Source organism: Siphateles boraxobius, unplaced genomic scaffold (assembly GCF_051911475.1).
Source record: "Siphateles boraxobius isolate OS27281-9 unplaced genomic scaffold, OSU_SipBor_1 77, whole genome shotgun sequence".
Classification (NCBI taxonomy): domain Eukaryota; kingdom Metazoa; phylum Chordata; class Actinopteri; order Cypriniformes; family Leuciscidae; genus Siphateles; species Siphateles boraxobius.
Window position 1 is genome coordinate 9,679,598 of NW_027509205.1, and position 27,858 is coordinate 9,707,455.

The 27,858-nt window shown below is 37.0% G+C and overlaps 1 protein-coding gene across 2 annotated transcripts; it reads left to right on the top strand.

Annotated features, from left to right (window-relative positions):
• The first annotated feature begins 180 nt into the window (after positions 1-180).
• rbms2b (RNA binding motif, single stranded interacting protein 2b) lies at positions 181-27,641 on the top strand. 2 transcript variants are annotated; one of them, XM_077218813.1, is made up of 14 exons: positions 181-3,309; positions 11,891-12,057; positions 17,142-17,200; positions 17,930-18,021; positions 23,205-23,362; positions 23,448-23,527; positions 23,606-23,715; positions 23,817-23,851; positions 23,968-24,061; positions 24,481-24,531; positions 24,613-24,723; positions 26,118-26,198; positions 26,293-26,380; positions 26,608-27,641. In XM_077218813.1, the coding sequence occupies exons 1-13, from the start codon at positions 3,157-3,159 to the stop codon at positions 26,371-26,373; spliced, it is 1,272 nt and encodes a 423-aa protein (XP_077074928.1). In that variant the 5' UTR covers positions 181-3,156; the 3' UTR covers positions 26,374-26,380; positions 26,608-27,641. The 2 variants fall into 2 exon arrangements, with proteins under 2 accessions (XP_077074928.1, XP_077074929.1); XM_077218814.1 differs by having other exon boundaries at positions 3,121-3,309; positions 23,615-23,715.
• Positions 27,642-27,858: the final 217 nt, after the last annotated feature.

Sequence of the window (27,858 nt, forward strand, 5' to 3'; positions counted from 1 at the left end):
GTGGGGGTTGATTTGAGACAGTGCCAGCGTAAACAGTCCCAGACCACATGTTCTCTCAGGGCAAAGCGCTTGGCCACTCTCCAAGCACATCTGCACACAATCCCTTGCCTTCACCATCTACAGTGCTGGAGACTGAGCTGGTTACATTGGGTGTGGGTGGGTGGAGTTGGTTGGGGGAATGCACTGCGTTCCCAGACTCCACCAACCTGCTGCAGACAGTCGGGAGTGCGAGAGACGAAATTACAAAAGTAATGATTTATTGATTTGAATCACTCAGTCCCTGATGATTTGGTTCTGGTGTTTTTTGCGTGCATGCATCTTTGTGTATATGAAATGAGTTTCTAGCTAGAAAATGGACCTGAAAACGTTACGGCTCAGTAATAGCTCATATTGCATGGCTGTGAGCCTTGCTTTCCGTTACCTTTGAGCGTCGCCCAAATGTGTGAGAGCGCTATGAATAATTGGCAGCAATTGAGACCTTTTCTCTAGTGTGCCTTCGTGTTTGTGTATGCGTGTGAACATTGGGTAAATTACATCACACATCTTGGACTGTGGGATGTCTGCTAGGCCAACATTACTTCTCTGGCCCACAGCCTCGAGTGAAGAGACATAGTTGCATAAATCAGGCCTGTGAATCTCCCAGCCCTGAACTGCAGATGTCACCTCACTCAGAATGTGATTGCATTTGCCAATGGTGACACTGGAAAGATATCGCTGCGGTGTCCTGTTTGTGGTAAACTAAATATTTGCAACAAAATATGGAAATCCTAAAACGCTTGAACGAATGCGACCTGAAAAACAATGCATGATCTTTTTGTCCATTTCCTTCAAAGGAAGACGTCCTAAATAGCAGGTAAGGAAGTGAGCCAGGCTTCCACAGGGGGATAATTACGGTAAAGGCCATGCTGACAGCACCTGAAGAATTCAAGGTATGCGCAAACACCAAAGATATTCACAACCCCCATCAAGACTTCATCCTCCACCTCCTGCTGCAAGCCACAGTCCCTCTCTCGGTATATGAACAAGATTTTGCTTCAGACTTGAGAAAAAGATGTCGATTACTTGATATATTACTTCGCCATCATTAATTACGTTGTTATCTTTTTTATTTTAAATATATGTCAGAAACAGTGAATATGTGCTGCCCGGAAAAATATGTATGAGGCAACCTGAGAAAATATTAAATTAATACATATGCAGTTCAAATGTTGATCTCAGTACAAGACAGAAAAGAAATTTATAATGTTACAAAAGATTTGTATTTCATATGAAAGCTTTCTATTTAACAAGGAATCCAGAAAAAAGAATCACGTTTTCCACAAAAATAATGTTTTCAACATTGATAATAATATCTTACATTGATAATAATGTTTCTTGAGCACCAAATTGAGCATATTGATTTTTAAAGGATCATTAAACTGGAGTAAGACTGGTGCCATGACTAGACTAAATTACATTTTAACAAATATAGCCATAATTTTTTCATAAGGTGTTTGTAAGTATCTCTGATGTTAGATTTGCTCTGTGGAAGGCCAAACTGTTTATCTTCTTGTGTACATACATGTATATACCAGTCAATAACTCAGTGACCTTCATTTGTCCAGGAAAGCTTACAGGCTTGGAAACAAACTCTTATGTTTAAAATCGTATTTTCTGATATTACCCACGCTGAAATTAATTGCAAGACTAAACCGAAAACTTGGCAAGCCATAAATCATTTCCGAATATGGATATGTACATTCCCAGTCCTGTTTTGATTCTAGAAATTCTTTGAGAATGCCCAACAAGGCTCTAATCATTACATTCAGAACGTATAAATATGTCTCTACATATTAAACACAGTAACACCGTAAGAATGCTGCATGTAGCTCTTATCTAAACATAAACAAGCAACATGACAGAGACCGGTACAGAAGATTACAAGCAAAGAGATTTCATCTGCAGTGGCCAAACAAAGAAATCAGACTTTTAAACAACTATCCTCCCACATTAGCCACTCATCTGACTTCAGATAAACACTGTCGGCTGCTCTGCTGTTCTGTGATGCTGGAGGAGATGACTTGGCGGTGTATGACTGGGTTCTGCTGTGGGCTGATTCGTGATCCTAAGTGTCTTTTGGGCTTTGCTGGCAACATGGTGTTCCTCTGCCTACACTGTAAAGTGGTTAAATGGCAGATGTGGTTGTAAAATATTCCCCCCAAAAATGACAGTATTACAGGGATTATAGGATGCATTTCGATGCATTTGATCAAACTCATAACTTATATCATAAATAAATATGCTTATGTACAAACCTAACCATAATAATGCACAAGTGATTAAAAAAAACATAATTAATTATGAGATTTATGCAGACTTCTGGGAACACCCTTGTACTGTTTTCACGAAATTAAAAGATAATTATTTTAAACATAATTTAACTGCCCTGTTCTCACAGATAAACTAACTAGATATGACAATTCGTACACCAATTTGTACATGGTGAATCATACATAATGAATGATTAATAGAAAAAACTATGCATGAAGGTCCACTCCTAAACATCTCCATCACTGGTGCGTAAGCAGACCATACGAAAACATGAAAGAGATTTTACAAATTAATATGAATTAGTCACCAATTTGCCAAAACGTAAAATAGTTTTGCCATGGGATTTAACCTTCCACAAATTATATTTTTTACAGTATTATATGAAAATTATATATTATTCCATTAAGCCTATAATGTAGGTTAATTTTTAATTTTTAGTGTACTGCCCCCTAGATGTGAGGCACCAGTCGCTTACACTTACTATTGCCTTTACTGAGAGAGTCACAAGAATACATGTGAATTTACATTACCTGTAGGCTATATAACCAGTAAATATATTTAATGCTATTTGTGCAGCTGGGAAAATTCAGGATAGATTCCCAAGCAATTTTAAGAAGAGGTAATTCAGTTGATTTCCCCCATTAGATCCTTGTATAAAAAAAAAGTTAATATGAAACCAGAACTCTAATTAATCATAAGGGAGTAGCCTAGCTTTCAATACCATTTAAAACTGAAAAGCGTATTGCTGTTTTTTCTTCCTTTGTGTGTGTGTGTGTGTGTGCGTGTGTGTGTGTGTGTGCGCGCGCTTGTGTGACTCGATCTCTTCCACAGACTCCAGCAGGCTGAATGTCCCCGGTGACGTCAGCGGAGTGTTTTGGCTGCACTAGGCGCTCCGGACACAGCGCTGCTGCTGCTGCTGCTGTAAAAATGCTGCTCTCTGTGCCGCCAAGGACAGGAATCAACCCATATAACGGCTATACAAGCAGAACCAGTAAAAAGGTAAATCCTCGTTCAAATTCGTTGGCGTCAGACGTTCAGGCCGGTGGAAAACGCTCATTTATGTCGCTTATCTCTATGTTGTGTGTGTAATTGCATGAGTGTGAACTGCAGTGTCCTTGAAAGTGGAACCGTGGAAATATTGAAGTGTATCATCGCGCGATCGTGCCAGATAATATACCGCTGTTGAGCAAGATACTAAAGTGAGCGTGTATTAAAAGCGGGCATCTTAATGTAGATTGATCTACTCTATTGGCTGGCTGAGAAGTCACAGACTGAACTTGCGGTCCGAAATGTTCACGGATAGCTACTTATTTATAGGGACACGATGATTGTGGATTCGTTCAGTAGCCTATAGAGGACAATTATTTGGGATTCTCGAGGAAAATGGTTTGACGGTGGGGAAAGAACATTAGTTTAACTTAAGTTTTACGTTGAGTCATTCGCCCCACCCCTATAAATCCCACTACTATGACGGGAAACATTTAGGTTTCGGATTGACTGTGCAGAGACACAAAGTCAATGAACCCGACATAGGATGCCTTTGAATTATCGGCTATTTATTTTCGGAGAGACAAAGGTTAGAATAAGGAGGGGAAGAAAAGCTTTTTTAACATGTTAATGACGCAGTTTGTTTGTCAAAATGAACGCATGTTAGACATAAGGTGGGCTTTGATAGTGGTTAACTTACGTTACGTGCAGTGAATTATTAGTAAAACGAATATTATTAACCACAGATAAAAAAATGTTATGACCGATATGATAGGCCTATTGATTGTTTTTATTATTAAGTGTTAAGTGTTTTATGATTGTCAAATTCAGAAACAATTTTTAATTAGCCTATAATTTTATTTCAGACACAAATAATTCTTCTAATCAATAAAAACAACATGCATTATGAATATATTTATTAATAATAATATTTTTAAATACTATTGTACTTAAGTTTTTAATCTATTTTAGTAAAACATGTTTTTTCTTAAGCTCAAAATGCTACGTATGTATCACTTAAGAATGAATTGCAGTTGAGCTTGAGTATGCATATTTATGCAAATATACACAAAGTAAGTTACTTTACCTTTGAACACTGTTGTTTTTTCTGCTGAACCCACAGTGAAGCAATGCCATTGTGTACACTACTACTATTCTTTTAAGACCCACCAAATTGTGACACTTGGCGTGTTATAAGACTGATTCTGAAGAACTGATAACTGATACATAACTGTATCTGTAAGAAATTTTGGTTAAACCAGTCAATCTCTACCCGACACATGGCGATGATTCTCTGCAAGCCAGTTAATGTATAGATATGCATTTATAGTTGTCTATGACTACCATATATTTCTAACATAATGAGTAAATCAAGTGTGCTTGCTTTCAGCTTTATTCAAAGGACTCCATCTTTATCTTCTGCAATATTTAATGCTTTTACAAGGTCATTATGATAGAAAATTAACATTGCAATAAAAGGACAGCACAAAAGAAAGAAAGACTATTAACGTGTTGATAATTTTATGAATTATTATTGCCTGATAACTTTTTACCGGGGAGAGTAGATGAAGCAGTTCTTTTGAAGGTGATATTGAGTATGATGGTCTATCTACTCATTAACAGTTTCATAAGCATACACCCTGTGATCTGATCCAGCTTGGCTCTCTAAATGTTATTTCAGCTTCACGCCCGTGATCACGACAGATTCCAAGAACAACGCAACGCATAGATGCAAGCAGTTGTCCGACCCGGCTCACTGATTTTATATTACCTTGCAGTTTATGAAGAAATAGAAGACCACAACAATGGAGATTCACTGTACATATTTAACCAAAGACTTTGACCCCATTGTCATTTTGTTATTAGAGCTAACCGTGGACTCATTTTTTCAAAATAAACACTCATAAATGTTGCTTTAGAAAACCATGAACTGACTGACTGCCACCAGCCCAGCCGCTGAGCAGGCAGGTGTCCGAGCCCATGGTACATCTCTTCTCAATAACTCGCACAGCAGGTCGTGGTTACACAGTGCTGGGGGAGGAAGTGTAGGTAGTAGCTAGAAAGAAAGAAGCTGTGTTGGGCAGGTGAGCTCCATGTCCCTCGGCCATAAAGAGGCATCACTGAAAGGTTATATGTTGGCATCGAACATATAGATATTATGCCATGTATCACCCCAGGAATGCTGGTGAAGATGGTAGACAGTGTTTTTGGAAGCAGTTTTAGGCAGAATTTAATTCAGGGCTTGCTATGGAAAAATAACCTGGTGATGTCAGAATCAGATTCCTCTTCACGTGCTGGAACGGACTGGATGAAACAGTATTGGGTTTGAGTTGGGGCTATTGGCCAAAAGCCTAGAGGCAGCCCTATCAGTTGACTTCGGAAGGCTGTTGTTGCTGCCAATGTGAGCCAAAAAGGAGGAAGACAAGTTCAGTTTGGACAACAATTTCAGACCTGTGAGGTCCCACTTGAAATGTGTTGGAAGAGTCCTGGCCATAATGTATTGTGAAGCTGAGGGAGCCCTCTATATTGATTTTTGCTGTAGCTATGTAAAAAAGCAGAGGGAGAATGTCATGTGTGGGTAAAACTACCAAACAGGATCTCTGCAGTGATACTGCAGTGTGGTCATTGAGAGGTCTGTTCATATCACGAACGGAACGAAAAAGCTAATCAAACGTCTATCTAATCTAGTGCCATGCTCTGTTTGATCTTCAGGAAAGTAGAAGAAGCGCTTTGCCACACTTCTTCTGTTTAAAATGTTACAAAAAACAGTTACAATACTATTAATAATATTCACAGTTTATGGATATTTTTTTACATTTTTTGATATAGTGTGATTTTTGGTGAATTCAATTAGGGTCAGTTTGACCCTGAGTATAACAATTGTACCTGGATTTTAAACCTAATGCAAGAGTTAAGTGCAAGTTAATAATTTTGGCAATGCAACTTCACCTACTTTAATACAAGATACATATTTAATAATACAAACTTCACTCGTGTTCAATGGGAATTTTTGTGCTTGGTGTCAATAAGCTCTACAAAAAATCACTGTTTCTACAGTCTGAGTCCCTATGAGTTATCAAGGGACATTCATTTTTCCAGAATTTTTGGATAGTGCGAGTGTGCAGCCACTGGTCTCTAATTTCCTCCTTAAGTGCCCCAAACTTAGATAGGCTTCCTAAGCCCTGAAGGTCTGCTAAGTACTGCTGCACTGACTCAAAGAATTGCTGTCAGCTCTGGTGGAAGAAAATCCACCGGAAAATGACACTCTGTGGGACGGCAAAATGTTGCAAAAAATAATTTTATACAATATGAATATATGAAGCTCATTAGAGTCTTCCGAATACTCTGTGACCTTTCAGGTAATGACAAAGGCTTTTAGGCGAACCACTCAGTTTTGAATGTTAAGTTAAGAGCTTTGAGATTTTTATTGAACATCTAGTGAGGAACAATGAGAACAGATTCTGGATGCATAAAGAACTTCTTTTCTTTGCTGTTGGGTGGAAACCTTGTATATCCAAAAACGCTACTTTTCAGGAAATGGAAAAAAACACTGTATTTTTTTAAATAAAGATGAAACACTGTGTTGTCAAAGTTGATATTGTGGCTTCATATATGGTCAGACACTCATTATATTATTATCATTTTACCTGAATCAAGCTCAAATGTAGGTTTTTGACAAGCAAATGTCAGACATGCATGATTTGTCCGTCATTAGAACGGCCGTATTTGGGGCAATAAGTGCATCGCATTACGTTTTCAACAACTTACAGGTTGTTAAGTTTACTGTGGTTAGCTGGGCACTCAGTTTTTTCTGCCATTTGGCCAAAATCTCATGTTATTAAATATAAAGTGCTACAGGCTATTTAAGACAGTTCTGTATATAAATTGATGACAAGTGCAAGACTTGGGCACTCGGCTTCTTATACATATTGTTTCTTGAGTAGAGAAAAAGCTGCACTTGTTCAAAGAACCAGTTCTTAATTTACCCTTGCATTGCAAACAAGCAGAGACGGTCCAATATTCGTGCAGCACTGCATTCACGATAGAGGCGAGGGGCGGAGTTATGAGGTTTTACAGACAGTTTGAGGGTCCAATGGAATTACAAGTTTTAGTCACTAGCCCTTTTATATACTTTTTATTGGGTAAATATTAGCAAAACCAAAAGACAGATGTAAAAGATGACCAATAGTAATGATTTATGAAAAAATGTCAACACTTTACGCTGGGAAATTAAGGCACACATTGCAAAACTATATCAAGAGTAATTTAAAGTACTAATAATAAATACTAAATTGGGAACTGAATTTTAACCTTAGTAAAGTTATAAATTGTAAAAATTTTGGTGTGATTCTACAAAGATATTTGAATCACTCAGTAGTACATGTAGATTCCCTGGGACAGAGTCTGTTTCTCTTGGTAACGCCTCAGAAATGTGTGTTCACACACGCACTTAGAAATTCTCCTTCACGGGATGGATCGCTGCTGAAAGACACAGTTTTGAAAACCAAGCAGCCTAGACAGAGAGTCATTCCCCTCCTTCCCACACTCTTGGCAGGGATGCAGATTGCTCAGATAAATGACCTAGAATTCCCATCTCCAAGTTATCTGTTACATTTCTTTCTTACCAAAGGTGATATTCTGACATTTTTGATCAGCGAAAAAGATATGCAGACAGAGAGGGTGAGAAAATTGTATATACAAGATGTAATCCTGATTTGTGAGTGTAGCTTGAAAAGGGTGGAGAACTGAGGGATTTTTGAAGCATGTTTGGGTGAAGAATTCCATATTTTACACAAATCAAAATATATTTGGAAACCATGTCTCTCTTCATATCTCTATGGAAATGGGATTGAAGGACAAAAATGTATTTCAAAGTATATTTTACCTCACAATACTGTATCAATATTCTTATGCCAATAATCAATAGATCAATAATATTTGTATTAGATAGTATTTTTAATTACTTTTATTTTTAGTTTAGTTTTTTAAAAACATTATGTACTGTATCATTAGGCCAACACACTTTTGAATATTTCTATTCAATCATAATCCAGACTCTAATATGTAATTTCCCTGACTACAGAGTAGTTTGATTTACTATACACCAAAAATAAAAAATGACATTTTGCACTACACTAATATCTACAGTAGTGTCCAAAAGTTATTATATTATAAGGAAATTATATTACATTTTTAAATATTTTAAATTTGAGGGAAGAACAAAAAAACACTAAACTTGTTAAATTATTTGGCAAAAAAATGGGTAAGCTACAGGTTTTGTTTTACCATGCAAAAAAAAAAAAAAAAAAAGAAGAAGAGGCTTTTTTGGTTCTCTCTTGCCATTACATGTATTCATTATTTCTTTGTTTCACAGCTTTATCATAAATAAAACAATTGACTTCAAGAACAACAGCAATATGTTTACAAAATTTTTTACTTTTTTTTTTAACACTTTTGACCACTAACTGTATATATAATATTATTAATTGCAATTTTTTTTAATTGAAAACCAAAAAAAATAAATGTATCTTTTATTTTGTTTTATTAATCTCAAAAGTATTAAGAAAAAGTACAATCATTAGACTGCCATTGTATCACCTCATTTCAAACAATAACCGCATATAAAATAAAATTATTTACTCATGCTACTGCAGACGGCATTATGCTGCAAAGTGTGTTGGTAGGTCTTTAAATGTCCATATTCACTAGCAAAACCACATCACAATACTGTAAGCTATACAGGTTGGAGTGGTAGACAGACCATTTATTTCCATTCACAGTCACACCTGGTACCAGCCCTTTAGAGCCAGATCCCCTGCTAACCCTTCCGAGCTGCTCACTGCCTCCTGTGACCTCTATTTCTGCAAGCCTTCCCAAGAGTCTGCCCTAGTGGCACTGCAATGGAGTAATCAAGAGAGGTGCAAACCCCGCCACGCTCTCATTTCCACACTGCGCATATCTATGGAAATGAAGAGGTGCTTCCACTGCAGTGCTGTCTTCAAGTGCAAATAAGGAAAAACTCTCGGGTTTCATTATAGTGCAACTGAGATGTTCAAGGGCAGGTTTGCTGGTATTGATTAGTTGTTGACAAGGATTTGTTCTGCATTCAGGTACAATCTGAAGCAAACGGAGCAGTCGCAGCAGATGGAGCATGTGAGGATGGTCGTGATGCATGAATCACTGTCAGCACGGTTGTTGACTCGGAGGAATGTATTCACCTAATATATCACATGCTTTGCATGAACAAGAATTAAAGATGTAGGTTTAACAGATGTAGTTGAATGGGAGCTGTTTTTGTAGAGTCCATATGGGTCATGAGAAGTCTTAAGAGGTATACAAGGCATGCAAATAGAGTTAAACAAGCCCTTTTAAAATGCATAGCTTGCTTTCCTTCTCGGAATGCAAGCATAAAATGACCCATGATACAATTACACATATTTTTGTAACGTTACTTATTAATTGTTGTCAATGAAAGTACATTTTAATGGGCTATAGTTCGAGCTCAGTATTATAAACACTACCAGTTTGGGATCTAATTTTTTAATGTTTTTGAAAGAAGTATCTTATTCTGCATTTACAGTAAAAACATTATTACAAAATATTATTACAATTTAAAATAACTATTTGCTATTTGAATATACTTTAAAATAGAATTTATTCCTATGAGGGCAAATCTGAATCTTCAGCATGTGTGTGTGAGAGTGATTTTTACATCTAAAAATGCTAAAACGGAAAAAAAACTATTAAAGTTTCCTTTGAGGGGTAGGGTTATTATATATAAATTATATATATATATATATATATATATATATATTAGGTAAGAAAAGCGAAAATCTGAAAATTCGAAGTAATATGGCTTGATTTGAACCACTAGCTGGATTTAGTGGGGGGGAGGCATGTTATTTTTAGCATGTAGTTTAGTGTTTGTGTGGGGAAGACGGGTGTTGTTAGGTGTGCGGCACTGCTCAACCTTGACCACCGTTGCAGGGCAGATGGGCTTAGTGGGGGGCCGTGGTTCAGTCATCTGTTTTCCCAGGCAGAGGCAGAGTTAGCTGAGTAGAGCGGTCCTAATGAGACAGTGCTTTCTGACTGCACACAGCACATGAGAGGGATTAGCGCTCAACGCTAACAAGCTCAGATCTCAATTAGACAGGCTTCTATAACTAAGTTCAACCGGCTCAAGAGGAGAGCAAAAGACAAGAGTCCTATATACGACATAGTGTTTGTGCGGGCACTTCTGAATGTGCCCCTCTCCCTTTTTTCCAACAATCTCAGCCAAACCAGTGAACTTGTTAAACTGGGCCATTGTTCCCTGCCTGAGATTTGATTTCACAGGCTTGACTAATGAAATACTTCATCCTTGCCTGCCCCTCTGACTGATGAGGAGTTAATTAGAAAACTAACAGAACCTCTCAGGAAAGGGAAAGCCCCGGGCTTTGGACACAACAACAATCGGAGGCATGTTCTTTTTCAGAATCTGCTTGTTTTTGTAAACATAATTAAATTTTTAAAGGGATAGTGCACCTAAAAAGGAACATCCTGTCATTATTTACTCATCCTCATGTCGTTACAAACCTGTACACCATTCCTAGTCTTCTGGAGCCTTACGATAGCTTTAACTTGAGAACCGAATCATTGACTTGGCTGCGGCCGAAATCGCATACTCTCTAAAGTAAGTATTTATTTTGAATTTTGAACTGCCAAAAAAGTATGTTCTAGTATGAATGTAATCTGGACATACTACATTCGCCATTTTGTCATGATCATGTGATCTGTCAGCATCAGTTGCGTCGCTTCACTGCCATTCACAAATCCTCTCCCACGGCCTCATTAGATAGTAAAATGTCCATAGTATGCACACTTCAGAATCTCTCAGGAAGTAGTAGCTCATCGGGGTACTTTTTGCCTACTCTTTTATGAGGACCCTGAATTCAGACATACTTAATTGGTCACAGAATGTTTTTCACCTACTTATAGTAGGGAAGTATGTGATTTCGGATACAGTCGGTTAACTTTAAAGAACTAATTGAATCACTTTGTGAATCAGACTGATCCGGTCTAGTTTAGCTCACTGATTCAATGCTCCAGATAAAATGATTTTTTAAGTTCACTGGAGGGGAATTAACAGATAATGAATTAAATTTTGGTCAGTTTTTCACACAAAGCTTCAAGAAGGCCCATATATCGAATGGACTATTTTTATGGATCCTTTTTGTTACTATGTATTTTTGTTAACCACAATTTTGTTGCATGGAAAAGCATTAGATCTTTAATTTTGTGTTGCATAGAAAGCATATGGATTTGAAATGACACCCGGGTGAGTAATAATGACAGAATTTTTCTTTTAATTCTTTAAAGGTCAAGTATGTGGGGAATATTCCTGTTAATCTATAGCGCCATTTTGATATTGCAGTGTTTTGCTTTGCATGGCAAGACTGAGTCACTAATGATTAGAAGAAGAATATGAAAATGATTCACTACTTCCTTAAAAGTCCCAGGGGAAATTATAACACTTTAATTTTAAAACTAAAGGAAAGCTCTTTGGAATTGTAATCTAATAGCGTTGTATTGTATCTTATCTCTGTTTTCACAGCAGGCGTATGCATCCTCCACCCAGCAGATGGCACCACCCAGTCCCAACACCACCACCAGCAGTAATGGAAGCAGCAGTGCTGGAGACCAGCTGAGTAAAACCAACCTGTACATCCGTGGTCTCCATCCAGGAACCACAGACCAGGACTTGGTCAAACTCTGTCAACCGTGAGTGTCCTTTAGCGATCCTTGTTTCGGTAACACTTTATTTTGATGGTCCCTTTTGAACGTGCTGTTGACTATAAGTAACTTTGCAACTGTATGTTAACTAACTCTCATTAGAGTATAAGTAGACTTTCTGCTTAATATCTGATAACACTTTATTGGGATGGTCCTCCAACAAACACTCTACTGACTATAAGTAATCTTGCAACTACATGTCATCTTATTCTAATCCTAACCCTACCAGTCTACTAATACTCAACTAACACTCTAATGAGAGTTAGTAGACATGTGGGTGCAACTTTACTTATATTCAACAGAATGTGTTAAAGGGACCATCAAACTAAAGTGAAACCCTTGTTTCATGTGGAAATTAATTCAGGATTAGGTATGGTGAAGGCAAGTAAGGTCAGGTTCATAATCAGCAGTTGAAGAGGAGCTCAGTGTGTATAATAAGTCCAGAAAATGCATTGAAAAACAGGGTGTGTGGGAGAGTTTGAGTGTCCTGATTTGACCCTTCACGAGAAGGTTAGAAATGCAATGCTGGCAGATCATGTTGAAATGAATTCGAATTACTTAAAGTGTTTTTGGATAGCCTTATGCAGCATCTTGATTTAGTAGATAATGTGTAAATCACACATTTCTATTCATGAAACGTTTTTGATATTTTTATAACAATTTGGTGCAACGCCTGAGGGGTGCTCGTTTTTCATCTTGGGATTGGTTCTCATTCCATGTGTTTTGATAGGGAATTAATCTTTTGAAATAAATCTCATGTCACTTTTTTCACATTAGATCCATGCTTTCATGTTAGAAGTCATTTTGGTGGAATGTAATGACACAAACTCAAAAGAGGTTGGGGTTTCAAACAAAGCTCTTTTTCTGTTGACCGACTGCAGTGTTTCCAACAGCTAGGCATGACGGTTCCCTCGCCTCTTTCCCTGCCTGCGCCTCACTTCCTATTAGGGTTGATACAAGTAAGGAAGGCTTTGAAGAGAGATCATTGCCTGTGAAAATGAATTAATAAAAAAAATTGTTTTCATCCATTTAATAACACAGTACTTTCTGTCATTACTACTAATTTTGTGTTTTAGGGGTTTGATTTTCATAATCAATCAGTAAGTACAATTAAAATGGTTTGTTTTTACTTATAAAGTTAAGACAGCAATTAAAAAAAGGCTTTTTTGTTATATTTGTATAATGTATTTGTAAATATGTTGGTGCATTACAGCTCATACTGTATGGTGTAAAGTGCAATGCAGTGTAATAATTGTTAACTAAAACTATTGAAAAAGGATTTTTGGTAAAATAAAATATAAATATTGATAAATATAAATATGATCAAACTTTAAAATTTGAATTGTTGGCTTGGAAACTAACTGAAATATGTTTAAACTGAAATGACTAAAACTTAAGTGAAATGAAGCTTAATAGAAATATATAAAACATCTAAAAATGACAAAAGTCAATAACAAAATTACTGAAACTAAAATTGAAATAAAAACTTAAAATGTAATAAGTCATTCAAAAATATTAATATAATTTTTTATATATAATATTAATCCCTCTTTTTTTTTGTATCCTATTGCCAGAGCAAAAGTAAGCAACTCAGTATCTTTGATGCCCAATTTGATGTGATTTCTATTGGACAATACAAATATGATGCAACTTCTTAAGCTTTATTGAAGTATATATTCCATTTTAGAACAAAGTGCTCATATATTTAAGTTGGCGTAGAAAGAAAGTGCACAGATTTGATAAGTAGTGCTGGAGATTCTAAGAAACAGCTGAGATGAGGCTGCCCAGCCCTACAGGAAACTCTGAGCCCAGGGGGAAAGGGAAAGACAAACAAGGGCAACAGCTGGGAGGGAGAGGACACCAAAAGTTGTTAGTGATGGGGGTGGGGAGGAGCTGAAAGAGAGATTTGTGAGAGTGAGAGTGAGAGTGAGAGAGAGAGAGAGAGTGAGAGTGAGAGTGAGAGTGAGAGTGAGAGTGAGAGTGAGAGTGAGAGTGAGAGTGAGAGAGAGAGAGAGAGAGAGAGAGAGAGAGAGAGAGAGAGAGAGAGAGTGAGAGTGAGAGTGAGAGAGAGTGAGAGAGTTAGGCTAGTCAAATATATCAGGTGTTTCTTAGCAAAGAAGCTGTTGGCGGAGGGGGATGTTTGGTCAAGTAATTCCTGTTACCTTTATAGAATGCGAAAGAGCAAAACACAAGCCGAATGGTTTCAGAAGCAAATGCTATGGATATCACATGCAAGAAGAATGGCAGAAGGACAACCACGTGTATTTATCTCACATAATCAATATCACAAGTGCAAGAGTGCCGTTTTTCTGAATATCAGTGGTTCAGACCAACAGCACAATTCCATGAGATATGGCTTCACTTACATTTTAAACACAATACCTATCTGTCTAAAAATGTCTATTTTTCATCTACAAACAAAATTAGTTCCAAATGGAACAAAGGCTAATTAAATGTTGCCTTTTAAAGGAGCATTGCGGAAGTTCTGAAATTTCTAACCGTTACTGACACAAGTGGCCGTTAGAGAAACTGCAGCCAGTCTCATGCTCGTTCTTGGTGCACACGCTCGTTGGCCACACTAGATGAGGCTTTTTTTTTTTTTTTTACTTACGAGGAGTTTCCGTGGGTGTCTGGATTGTGCTGGAAGCTGGTCGCTTCTTTCCGTCCGCAGAGTCCATTTGAAAAACTACTGCTAGCGATTGCCACTGTTTACTAATGGCTGCCGTACGGATGTAAGCCTGAGTAGATGAGAACGCGCATGACGTCACATTTCGTGAATTTTCGCGACAATTCGGACCCGACTCCTCCAAACACAATTGAGCCTACAGGCTGATAGAGGCAACCGTGGTGGACAGTCAAGGTGTCATTCTTTTTATTACATTATGGTTGGCTCATGAATTTACACTTGAAAACTCTATCTTAAAGATTTTCTTAAGTAAAAACCTACACATAGCCCCTTTAATGATTAGTGATTTTTGACCAAATCAGTTGAGTGAATGACTTGTTGACTCACTCATAAAGAGTCACTTGTTTTATTTCTGAATGAATCAGTGTTTTGAATGAATAAGTAGAGTAAATGATTCGTTGTTCATTTAAATTAATTAGAGTCACCAAAGTATAACAGAAGTAAAAAAAACTTCTTGCTAATTGCCTCAACAATGCTGCAACATTGTCAATATGTGCTCTGGTAGTCATCTCACATAGTGTTTGCTTGACCATGACTCTTGGTTGGATCATCTCACACATGACTAACTATCCCTCCAGCATATGGAAATCAGGGAAAAACAATAGTAAATGCACAAAATAAAATGCAGCTAACCGTACAGTCATTCATATTTAAGATCGCAAAATAAATAGGCTTATTAGCTTTTGAAGTGGAGGAGAAAAAGCTTCCCTATATTTTTTTATGTCAATGGCAGGGTGTCCAATCAAACTAAACCTTGTTTTGTAAACAGTATTTCATTTGTCACTTGTATGTGGCTAACAAGTGTTTGTTCCATGTTTTAGACTGGTTTATTAATAGTTATGTCCCTAAATACATCAAACCCCAAATTAAAGTTTTAATTTAGACTGTTTTATGTCGTGTTTACAATAAACCAGTAATAGAAACATTCTTCGGTAACAAGCCGCCTCTTAATATTTCTTTTGAAAAATAATGCTACATATTGCTACTCTAGCATAATTTTTGGTCACAGTTGAAGTGCATTCATACTGTTGGCATGATTACCTGTTGTGTGCATGCAATAGACACTGACATAATCAAAACAGTCATTGGCGAACCGCTAACTGTTTCAGTCAATGACTGTCTTGCCCAAATGATTTTAGTTGCTGATTTCTGTGCAGCACTAAATTATTAAATTGCAGATTCCTCCTCATCTATGTCATGTTGATCATTTTACACATTTCTAACATTTGTACAATAAAAAAGTGGCAGTGCATTTGGTTGACACTTGCATGCATCTGTGCTGTTTTTCATCTTTTATTTTCAATTAAAACATACGCTAGACAGACGTATTTGATTTGATAATTGAAGATGTCTTGGGAAATTCAAAACTGTCTCGGAACACTTGCATTTTTTCTATTCTATGTCCTGCATGAACGACCCTTATAGTCTCCCTGTATTCAATAATTGTATCCCTTAAAACACCTGATTGGTTACAATGTAGTTTGTGACGTCAGAAACACCAGCGATTTCAAACCGTGTTTTTGAGATCTTTGGATCACTGCAGTTTTAAAGGAGAAAATACTCTGCAATGGTGTTGACATGAATTTGTACATGGTTTTTCTTAAAGCATATTAAAAACATCACATAGACACATTAAACAACATTAAAAGCTTGATTTTCACCACAGGGTTAGTATATTGCTTCCATCTATACTACAGTTACACTATATAGATTTAGTTCAGTCATGAACATCAGTGTGAGAGGTGCTGTGCGCTGGCAGTAGGACCCATGAGGAGCCTGGCGGAGGGCATTGTTAGTTGATTGTTGTGGATCCCAGCCAGAGCTGTGCAGGGCAGACAAGGAGAACTCTCAGGTTACACTGCAAGCACATGCCTGGAGAGAGAACATCCTACCCCCCTCCCCGTCCCTCAAACACCCGCATGCCTCCAGTAATCCATGGAAGCATATGCTATCCTACAGCTATATACCTGTATCATGCTGCGGCAATGCCTCAGAAATGCAAAGCAGCATGAACATGGTATGGTATCCATTATTCAAATAGCATTTCCATTAGATCAGGGTTTCTCCACGGCACCGGCACCCTCATGAAGATTTCATGTACATGATTTCTGAATATGGGGGCCCGTTGAGCGGCGCATTGTGCATGGAGTGGTGCTGGTGCCCTCAGTTTATGAGTTTTTGTGCCCCCGCTGCTTGGCTGTTTTCGGCTTACATTACTCTGGCTTTTCCAAATTGCGTTTGACCTTATTAAATATCCGATACATATCAGTAAGTCTTATGAGTTTGGTTTTATTTATAATTTTTAAGCTCTTAAAAATCTGTTTAAGCTGTTTATCTGTTCATCTAAACCAAATGTTACTTTTTGTTCTTGTTTTGTAATGCACAGCTATGGAAAAATAGTGTCTACTAAGGCCATCCTTGACAAGACCACCAACAAGTGTAAAGGTAAGATGTGTAGCAAAATGTCATATTTCAAGGGATAAGTAGAACTACTCTGACACACAAAAAAACATTCTTTCACAAAAAAAGTCACATAATGTTGCTTACTGTGAAAGCCATCAAACTCAAAAAAGGACAACAAACACAATAAAAGTGGTCGATATGATTTATAGTCTATATTCAAAGTCTTCTGAAGCCATTTGCTAGTTTTGTCTGAGAAACAGGCTAAAACTTAAGTTGATATTCACATAAAAACTTGCTTGAAAGCTGTGGCCACCATTCACCTTTATTGCACGGAAAAGAGCAGCTTGGACATTCTTCTAAACACCCTTTTGTGTTCCACAGAAGAAAGAATGTTATACAGGTTTTGAAAATGAATGTTCATTTTTGGATAAACTGTTCCTTTTAACTCGTGAGTGCTCTTTAAATATACTTCATCATCTATTTTATCTCTAGCAAATGTGTGCTGATGTAACAGCTATGAGATTAGTATTGCATAACTCTACATCTGTCAAGTGGACCAATGCTATTACATATGAGTGTGAGTGTTAGTGTGAGTGTGTGTGTGAGTGTGTGAGAAAGAGAGTGTGTATGGTTAACTTGGTCTGATAGCTCTTTTCTCACAGAGAGATTACCAGTGTGAACTAAGGTGTAGAGGAGTGATAGGGAACGCTATTGGCTTAACTAAACTTTAAGTAGTGATCACTGATCCTCTATGTGTGTGTGTGTGTTCAGGCTATGGCTTTGTGGATTTCGACAGCCCGGCCTCTGCACAGAAAGCGGTTACAGCGCTAAAGGCCAGTGGAGTTCAGGCTCAGATGGCAAAGGTAAGAGTCAGTGACACTGAACGCCCTGTTCCTTAACTGCTCATACTTGCTGTAAACCTTCTGAGGCACTTTGAAACAGCTTCAAACGAATTCCAAACACAAGCATCAGTATTATTATTGCTCATACTCAGGTTTGGGATTTGAACAATACGCTAAGCCAAAGTATTCAACTTTGGCGCATATTTGTGCTATGGACATGAATGATGCTTCAAATCATGCGGATTGATGAGGAAACGTGCTATTTCTTTTCTTAACAAACTCAAGATTTTTGGATGGTAGATGATAAAATGGGTGAAACATTTCATGGATTTACACTGAAGGAGGGACTTGGAGGAGATCCTGTTGCATCAAAGATTTTTATTTTAGGACATATTTTTGCAGCGTTGAGCACTGTTACCAATCACAGACTGGTCTGTTGAGCACATGAATACAATGACAGGTCAGAAGCATTTAAATAAGTAACTGGCGTAAAAAAAAAAATCTACTCAGGAACGCTAAAAACGTTTTTGTTTTGTTTTGTTTTGCCTGAATTTACTGAGTTCTGCACTCAAACATATAGTCTGATTATAACCAATAAGATGCAAAAACGATATAAACTGCTGATCAAACGCTTGGGGTCGGTAAGATTTTATGTTTTTGAAAGAAATAAAACAAATACATTTAAACATGCAGAAATACAGTAAAAAAAAAGAGTAAAACATTGAATTGTGAAATATATTATTGCAATTTGATATAACTTCTATTTTAATATATTTTAAAATGTAATTTAGTCCTGTGATGCAAAACTGAATTTTCAGCATCATTACTCAAGTCAAGTCTTCAGTGTCACATGATCCTTCAGAAATCCTTAATGCATCCTTGCTGAATAAAAGTCCAAAAAAAATCTTACTGACCCCAAACTTTTGAATGGTAGACAGCTTTATCAATCATAACAATTATGATTTTTGTCATAATCATGAAGTATCAAGCCCTACTGACAGGCACACTCACATGTATAGCTTTAATACATTTCTTGGTTAAGTTATCGCCTGTAACAAAATATTGCATATCTGATTCAAGGGAAAGCTAATTATTAATGTTGAAAGTAAATGGCAGCAATCACTTTAGTGTAGGACGGCTGATTATTTTACCACACTTGGCTTGTCTGTGGGTGTTGAGCCATGAAAACAGAGCTGGTGTCCCCATTAGGCTCATGCAGGTCCGCCATTGAGAGCAGTTCAAAGTAAGTGCCTGAGGAGTATATGTCCCGTTTCTGCTCCTGCGTGGTGCTCCAGCTCTACAAAGAGTTTGTGTGTTCTCGCTTTCACCCATGGCTGAGTCACTGTCTGAGCAGCTTGGCTGGTAGTTCTGCACGCCCTCCGTAGAGGACTGTGGCCCTGCAGGCCAGCACTGCTCCTGCCCTGGCCAACCACTCACGCAGACCCTCCTACTGATTTCACACCCTTTTAATGAGGTTCAAGGTAAATCTCACAAAAACATTTCCAGATCATTTTTGACAGCAAAAAAAAAAAGTTACATTACATTTTCCATAAAGAATATAATAGAAGACCATTTTAATATTGTTAAGATATTTGGGGAAATATTTTAATGCAATAATTGTTGATGAACAAATAATTCTAAGATCTTTTCTATGACATTTTCTTCCACTTCCCAAAAGTTCACTGTATAATTATTTTTATTAAGATTTTTTTATTGTAATATTATTTTAATGACAATTAATATTTATAGATTTTATTATATTATTAAAATGACTATCATTATCAAAATAAAAAAAAGTCATTACTGTAATGCAAAATATAATGATTAACTAAAACTTTACATCCAGAATCACGGTTGCACTTTTTTTTTCTAAATGGTAATTATCATTAATTTGTGGAAATTGCAGTAACTTTTGTTTAGAACTACATTTAACACAAAGGTGAATTATGTATGTCACAGTCACTACACATTTGTCATTACTGCCATTCAGTATTTTTACTAGTATTTTTGGTCACAATTTAGATTAGGGTCCAAAATCTCACTATTAACTAATATTAACTATGACTTATTCAATTAATAAATTACGGCTTATTAATAGTTAGTAACGTGGTAGTTAAGTTTAAGTATTGGGTAGGATTAAGGGATGTTGATTATGGTCATGCAGAATAAGGCATTAATATGAGCTTTATAAGTACTAATAAACAGCCAATATCCTAGTAATATGCATTATAATAAGCAACTAGTTAATAGGGAGAATTGAACGCTGAACTAAAGTGTTACCATATTTTTTTAATGTAAATCATCAAATTAAAGGGAGTACAACATATGTGAGTATGTTACTTTATTTATCTTTGAATTACAGTAAAAACATTGTTTTCTTTTTCTTCTTTTTCGTTTCTGCAATGTAGAGATGTGGGAGGGATGTGCATAATTGTGCTGGAAAATATGTGTCAATACATAAATGCAACAAAAAAACAAGGTTGATTTTCTTTAAGCAATCAGTTTTGGGGTAAAATGTGAACTGAACATATTCTAGAAAGATTTGTGAGATTCACCCATTTAATCTGTAGATTAGCGTGAAAGTGCAACCTCTTCACACAAGAACATCGCTAAGCACCCGTCTTAATTACAGCCATTTTAGAGTCTTTTAATGACCTGACCTATTTAAGAGTCTGTTGAGGCAATTTCCGTGGATTTTCGTCCTCCCATTCACTCTGTGCAAAAAGCCACTGTCTCGCGGCGTGATTAGATCAGTGCAAAAATCACCTTCATCACAGGTCACTGCAATTAGATATTCATTATTCATGGTGGCGAGATGATCTGGTAATACATTTACAGCTCACATTTTAATCTCATCTGCACACCAAAGCAATGAATATGCAAATCAGCAGCGGGGTGATTTGGAGGTTTGCTGTCTTGCAGCTATCTATACTGTTTTTCTGATTTGTTTAGACAAGTAACACACAGATCATGCTTCAATGATAATGAAGAAAATTTATTTGAGACGCATAATATGATTGAGGAGTTTTGAGATCCTAAAGTAAAACCTCCTACTCGCGCCTCATGCAGGAACTGGGTAATCTGTAGAAGACATGCAAGCACCAGTTTTGTGTATCTCTTAATTTGAGGTTAGAAAGGTGTCACTTTGTATTGTATGCATATTTGCTGTCATGCCCGCAGCTTCAAATGAAGCTAATTAGGTGTTAATATGGTAATGAGCTGACTCAGTACTGGCCTTGAAAACGGTCATTTTGACACTTTTTCCCAAAAACATATTGATGTCTAAAACTCCTGCATATAATTATGCAAAGATAAAGGACAAATATGGCACAAAATAGCTATGTGAAATACACTCTTTCTATTTCATTTATATTTTTCTATGAATTTGTTCTATTTTTTTGGTAAACATCCAAGGCTAAAGTGATATGTATAGTTGACTTTCAACAAAATAAGCGCCATCCAATCACACATACACACACACACACACACACACACACACACACACACACACACACACACACACACACACACACACACACACACACACACACACACACACACACACACACACACACACACACACACACACACACACACACACACACACACTACATCAATGCACAAGGCTGCCGAGTCAACAGAAATCAAAAGAAAGATAGGAAAGACTGTGAAGAAGTTATGAGGTCAGTACCTGTAAACTTCTAAACTCTTTCACAGTCTTTACTACCTTCCTTCTTTGATTTCCAATACATTTTAAAGGACAAATAAGTCATTATTGGAATATTCAGGTCATTCCCAACTTAATGTCTGTATGAAGTGCTTAAGTTGTTGTTGAATATCACAACAAATAATAACAATAGATTTGTCTCTGGAAAGTTTACCCAGTTAGTTATCTATGTGAGCATACTGGGAAGGGACATGGAAAGGATGTGACATAACTATCCTAAAAAAAAGGCCCAGTGTTTGATGGTGCTCTGCTTTGTGTCTGACAGGCTGATGAGGTCCTTACCTCACTTACCCTTAATCCTAACCTTACTGAGCCTGTAAGACTGATCAGTCCTTCAGGAACAAAGTAGGGCACTTTGCGTACATCCACCTACAGGAATTACGTCAGTAACACATAACCAGAAGTTTCTAGACCTAGAAAAAGTGATGAGGATCAAGTTCCAAAAAGAAAAAAGCACCATAAGGGGTCGTTCACACAAAGCACGTTTTTGCGTTCCTCAGCACTGCTATTCCGTTTTCCATTATAAACATGAGCCAGACGGAGAAGGGCTCGCACATAACACGGCATTCTAAAATATGACGCTCAAGTTAGTTATTCATCTAGTAATTAAAGTGAGACAGTGCCCTGTGAGACTGGCTCCTAAAAGTAGTCAAGATGACCAATGCGCTATATTCCAAGTGCTTTATTGACCACTGTATTTATCGTAAGTGAAAAAAATAGGCTGAAATTTAAAGGGTTAGTTCACCCCAAAAATTTAAATTCTGTCATCATTTACTCAACCTCATGTCGTTCCGAACCCGTAAGATTTTCGTTCATCTTCGAAACACAAATTAAGATATTTTTAATGAAATCTGAGATGTTTCTGTCCCTCCATTGACAGTCCACGCAATTACCACTTTGACGCTTCGAAAAGTTCATGGGGGATTTTAAAATTAATCCATTTGAATTGAGTGGTTTAGTCCAAATTTTCTGAAGAGACACAATCTCTTTATAAGATGAACAGATTGAATTTAGGCTTTTATTCATTTATAAACTTTGATCACCGAACATAAACAGAAGCTCAACCGTACTTGCTTTGACACGCAAGAAAAAACCTCACAGGTTCTTGCGGAAGCTCAAACGTGTTCAAACCAGTTTAGCTCAAACTAAACAACTTTATGATCTCTTTATGAACTTTTTGAAGCATCAAAAAGGTGCATAGACTGTCAATTTAGGGACAGAAAGCTCCTAGATTTCATTAAAAAATCTTGATTTGTGTTCCGGAGATGAACGAAAATCTTATGGGTTTGGAAAAACATGAAGGTGATTTAAATAATAAGAGAATTTTCATTTCTGGGTGAACTACATTATTTCACAGAAATACGGACATAATTTCCTTTTTTGGACAAACTTTTTCTTTAAGTTGAAAACAACCCAGAATATTCATTTAACCTAGTCATGCCCACATTTGTTTCTCTCTTCTTCATTACCTCTGCAGCAACAGGAGCAGGACCCCACCAACCTGTACATCTCCAATCTGCCTCTGTCTATGGATGAGCAAGAGTTAGAGAGCATGCTCAAGCCCTTCAGCCAGGTCATCTCCACACGCATCTTACGAGATGCAAACGGCACCAGCCGAGGAGTGGGTTTCGCCAGGTACACCTGACCAGTTCTCACGCATATACCCAACATAATCATCATTAATATTCCATTAATAATACATTTGCAATTACTCTGTTAGGATGGAATCGACTGAAAAATGTGAGGCCATTATTCAACATTTTAATGGCAAATACATCAAGACTCCTCCTGGAGTAGCAGGTACTGCGTTACTTGTAGTTTTCATATTGAGGATTGTATGGTTACGACAGATAAATAATGATTCATGTTTTGACTAAGTGCCTGTAGAACCCTTGCTGTGTAAATTTGCGGACGGGGGACAGAAGAAACGTCAGAATCAAGGGAAATATCACCTAAATGGGCGGCAGTGGCCAAGAGAGGGCGAGACTGTGAGAGAGATGATTTTCTCGGCTTTTTCATGTTGATATTAATCATTCTGTAGTCCAAGTCTTAAATCGACTGTCTCTCTCTTGTTCTTTCACACATACAGGGCGGGATGACGCTAACATATGATCCTACTCCTGGGTGGGTTCTGAAACTATTACTCAAGAAATGTTGTACTTTGTGCTTTCATTATGACACACCTAAGTAAAAGCTCTTTCTTTAGAAAAAGAAAAAAATGTGTTTGTCGCCCCCTGCAGGTTTTATTCCCCTTCCTACAGCATCGCTCCTAACAGAATTATTGCTCAGACTTCTATCTCTCCCTACATGCACTCACCTCTGTCCACCTACCAGGTACTGTTTCGTTTGCAGGAGCTAAATTACTGATTCGCTTAATATGTATATTTGTAGTATTGTTTAAAGGAATAGTTCAACCAAAAATGAAACCTCTGTCATCATTTTCTCACATTCATGTAATTCCAAACCCGTATTTTTTTTTATTCAATCAAGTGCAAAAATAGACATTTTTGAAAGAACAGTTACTAAATAAAACAGCTGTAAAGTAAAAAAAAACCACACCAGAAAAATAGTGCATACAACTCATGCTCTATTCAAGGTCTTTTGCCGATACGAAAAATAATTGATTTAAGACATTTAAGTTGTTATTAACTGAAAATCTTGATATCAACCCTAGCTTATTAGGTATAAATCATTAAAGATCTGAATTATATAGAATAAGAACCCTAATCTAAATTATATTCTTTTAATTGCAGGTACACAATCCCTCCTGGATACATCACCAGTCTTACCTCATGCAGCCCACAGTAAGTTGCAGTTAAACTGCTGATCCATTTCCTAAAGCACCTTTCCGTACCTGTCTAACTTCTTTTCTCTCCTGTGCACAGGGCACCGTCCTCACGCCTTCAGTGGACCACACCATGACCATCCAGCCAACTGCCATATTAGGGCCTCTCACACAGCAGCTCAGCCATCTAACCCTGGGCAGCACAGGCACGGTACGTCCCCCACAGATGCACACAGAGATATTGCTGATGTAAAAAAAATGTATTTAAATTTTATTTTAAGTTAAGTAGTCATAGTTTGTTAGTTTTAGAGCTACTCTCTCTCTCTCTCTCTCTCTCTATATATATATATATATAACTATAAATTTAAAAAATCGATATTGCAAAATACAAAGTGCATATATAAATTTGGCTGCAATTCACCCAAAAAAGTTTGACAGTATAATGTTAGCCCATAATGTTAGCTCCGCCCACTCCCTTGATAATACTGAAATGTTTCTACATATATATCTATATGCATATTTTGCAATGAACTGAAAATATATTGTCTTCGTAAGGTATAATTGATGATGGCCGTTGAATAATTAGAAAAATACCGTTGAATTATTAGAAAAATACCCGTGGTGGTGATGCGGCCACGGCGCTAAGTGGAGTGTGCATTGTTTTTTAATAATTCAACAGCCCTGAGTCAATTATTCTGCTTATACTACGGTTACCACACCTCAAAACATTGTTCATATGATGTATTTCAAGACGTTTGTCAGGTTTTTGTCCTTGTACGCTTTTGTGTGTAGGACTAATTTCTTACCCATCTAATCCCAAGCCTCCGCTGTTAATTCCAGAGTTAATTTTAGAGTTTATAAGGGAGGTTTGAGCCACTGATAGCATAATAATTCAGTTATTAACACAGTTATTAGAGAGAGAGAAAGAGAGAGAAATTAAGCATATGTGAATTACCTGAGTCTGTGTGTCTCTCAACAGTGTTCAGCAGCACTAATACTAATAGCACTAATACTAATAACTGTAAGTGTATCTGCTCCAAGAACAGCGCCGTTATTACCTCACTAGTGAGAAATTCACGTTGCTTTTAAGTTGTCAAACTATTTAACTGATTAAATTGTCAGAGCAGCGCTGACAACACATTTCTGTGCGAGTGCGTGTCTGTACTGAATGTGTGCGTTTGAGTGGTACACAATCAAGATAGAGAGCGGGTAGTTAATTATTTCTCTTTTATTTTTAATTATGCTGTTTGCAATGCTTCATGCTATTGTAGTTCTTTTCCTCACTCAAACCTTATTTCCCCCCAGTATCGTGCAGCCCTAATTCTTTTTTATTTGTTAACAATTTTTTTTTCGTTTAGTTAATTTTAGTTGTCCTAAACAATAGTAACACTTACACTACTCTAATACCCATTGTATTTAAAATATTACAATCGAGTCTTTCAACTCCTGTCATGACCATCTAAATCTAGTAAACCCCAAGAATAAAGAATCACAGGAATTATGCAAAACCATATGAACCACTTTTTCATCTACTTAAAATATTCCTCTTATGTGTGCTGTCTGTGGTTATCACACATTTGTCAATGTGTGTCCATCTGTCCTCAGTATATGCCTGCAAACACAGCTATGCAAGGGACCTACATACCACAATACGCCCAAGTGCCTCCTTCAAGCATTACAGCTGAGGTACGAAACCCTTGCATGCTGAATTATTCTAAGTGTTTGAAAGTTTGAATCACTGCGATGGATTGTCAGTAATGTTGACCTTATGCCACTGCAGGAAAACAGCGTCCAACAGCAGCAGGTTGCCATAGAGACACCCACAGACCACACAACATACTCCTACCAGCATGGCAAGTGAAGAGGAGGTGGGCTACTTCCTGTTGCTTTGGAAATGCTGTTGTCTGTAATGAAAAGAGAGTAAAACAATGTTTATCCACAAGATAATTTGTTAATAATATTGGCGTATCCAAACAAATTATAAAATCAATTCTTCTGGACTAGATGGATGAGTAATGAGTAGATGTTTTGTCTTTTTATAAGTTTCTATTCGGACTGTATGATCTTTCTTTCTCTCCTTTTAATACATTCATAGGAATGATGGAGAACTTTGGATACGGAACCACCTCTCTTGACATGAAAAGAAATGGATATTGTGAAATGGAACTGAGAACCGTGTCTCTTTCCAATTGAAGAAAGCTGACATTTTTTTCGACTATTTTTTTTTTCTTGGAGAAGGCCAACCGATAATGAAGCTAAACCTATTTTAGTAAGTGAAAGACTTGGGTGGAGAAAGCTATGACCACAAGATGTCATAAAAGCAAAGTAAGCTTTTTTTAACACAAAGACTCACATAAATGCACACACACTACAACACACTTTGAGAAATATTTTTCTGCAATTTTATTTTCTAAAACATTCTGCAAAGCCAGAATGAAACAACTACGATGTTACAGCACCATGTGTCATTTTAATTTGTTTTTATGTTTTTGTAAAATTATTCAAAGATTTTGTTGACTGCTATTGAACTGTCTGCTGCAAAAGGGGGGATTTTGTACATACATATATATAAAAAACATTTTTTTGCAAAGATCTTGCTGCATTTTTCTTGAATATCGATTTAAGGAAATCCAGAGGAACAGCAGCTAAGTTGTTTGAATAGATTTACAGATAAATGTGCTGTATCGAAGAGTGTTGTAAATGCACTCACTGTTTCAAGCAAGTTTGCATCCAGTGAGACTAAACTGAATTCTGAAACCAAGACCTCATATCCCCTCACGAAAAACTATGTCCTTTTTTCCTTCCAAAATGCTGCTTTATCTTGTAAGTTAGGTTATGCTCTGTTTAAATGTTGAAATTTATTTTTGTATTTGAAGAAACATTTTTTAAAGAAAATTTCAAAAGAGAAGCTATTTGGATGATAAACTTTTTATGGCTTTGTTTTCATGTCAATGGTTCTGTCTTGCCTCTTCATACATATTGGTTATGTCTGTTCTTTTACGCATTGTAAAGAGTGCTCCACCAACTCTGTAATGTAGGCCTGTAAATTAGTTTTTCTTGCCTTGGTGATTGAGGAGTGTGTTCTGTGGGCTGTGTCCCCTGAGCTATAAAATGGCAATACAATGAAAACCAAGAGAGTTCTTCCCTTATTAGTGGATAACACCCTCAGTTTGTTTCCTTATGAAGTAACGTACAAGATTCTGAGACTGGAATAGTGGTTGTGTTCTCTTACGAGAGTATCTCTCGTACTGCGTAATATCTTACGCTATGGGGAAAACCTCTTTTCCACGAGATATTGAAGCCAAAAATTATCCTTAATTTTGAATTAATGTTAAACGCTGTGCAG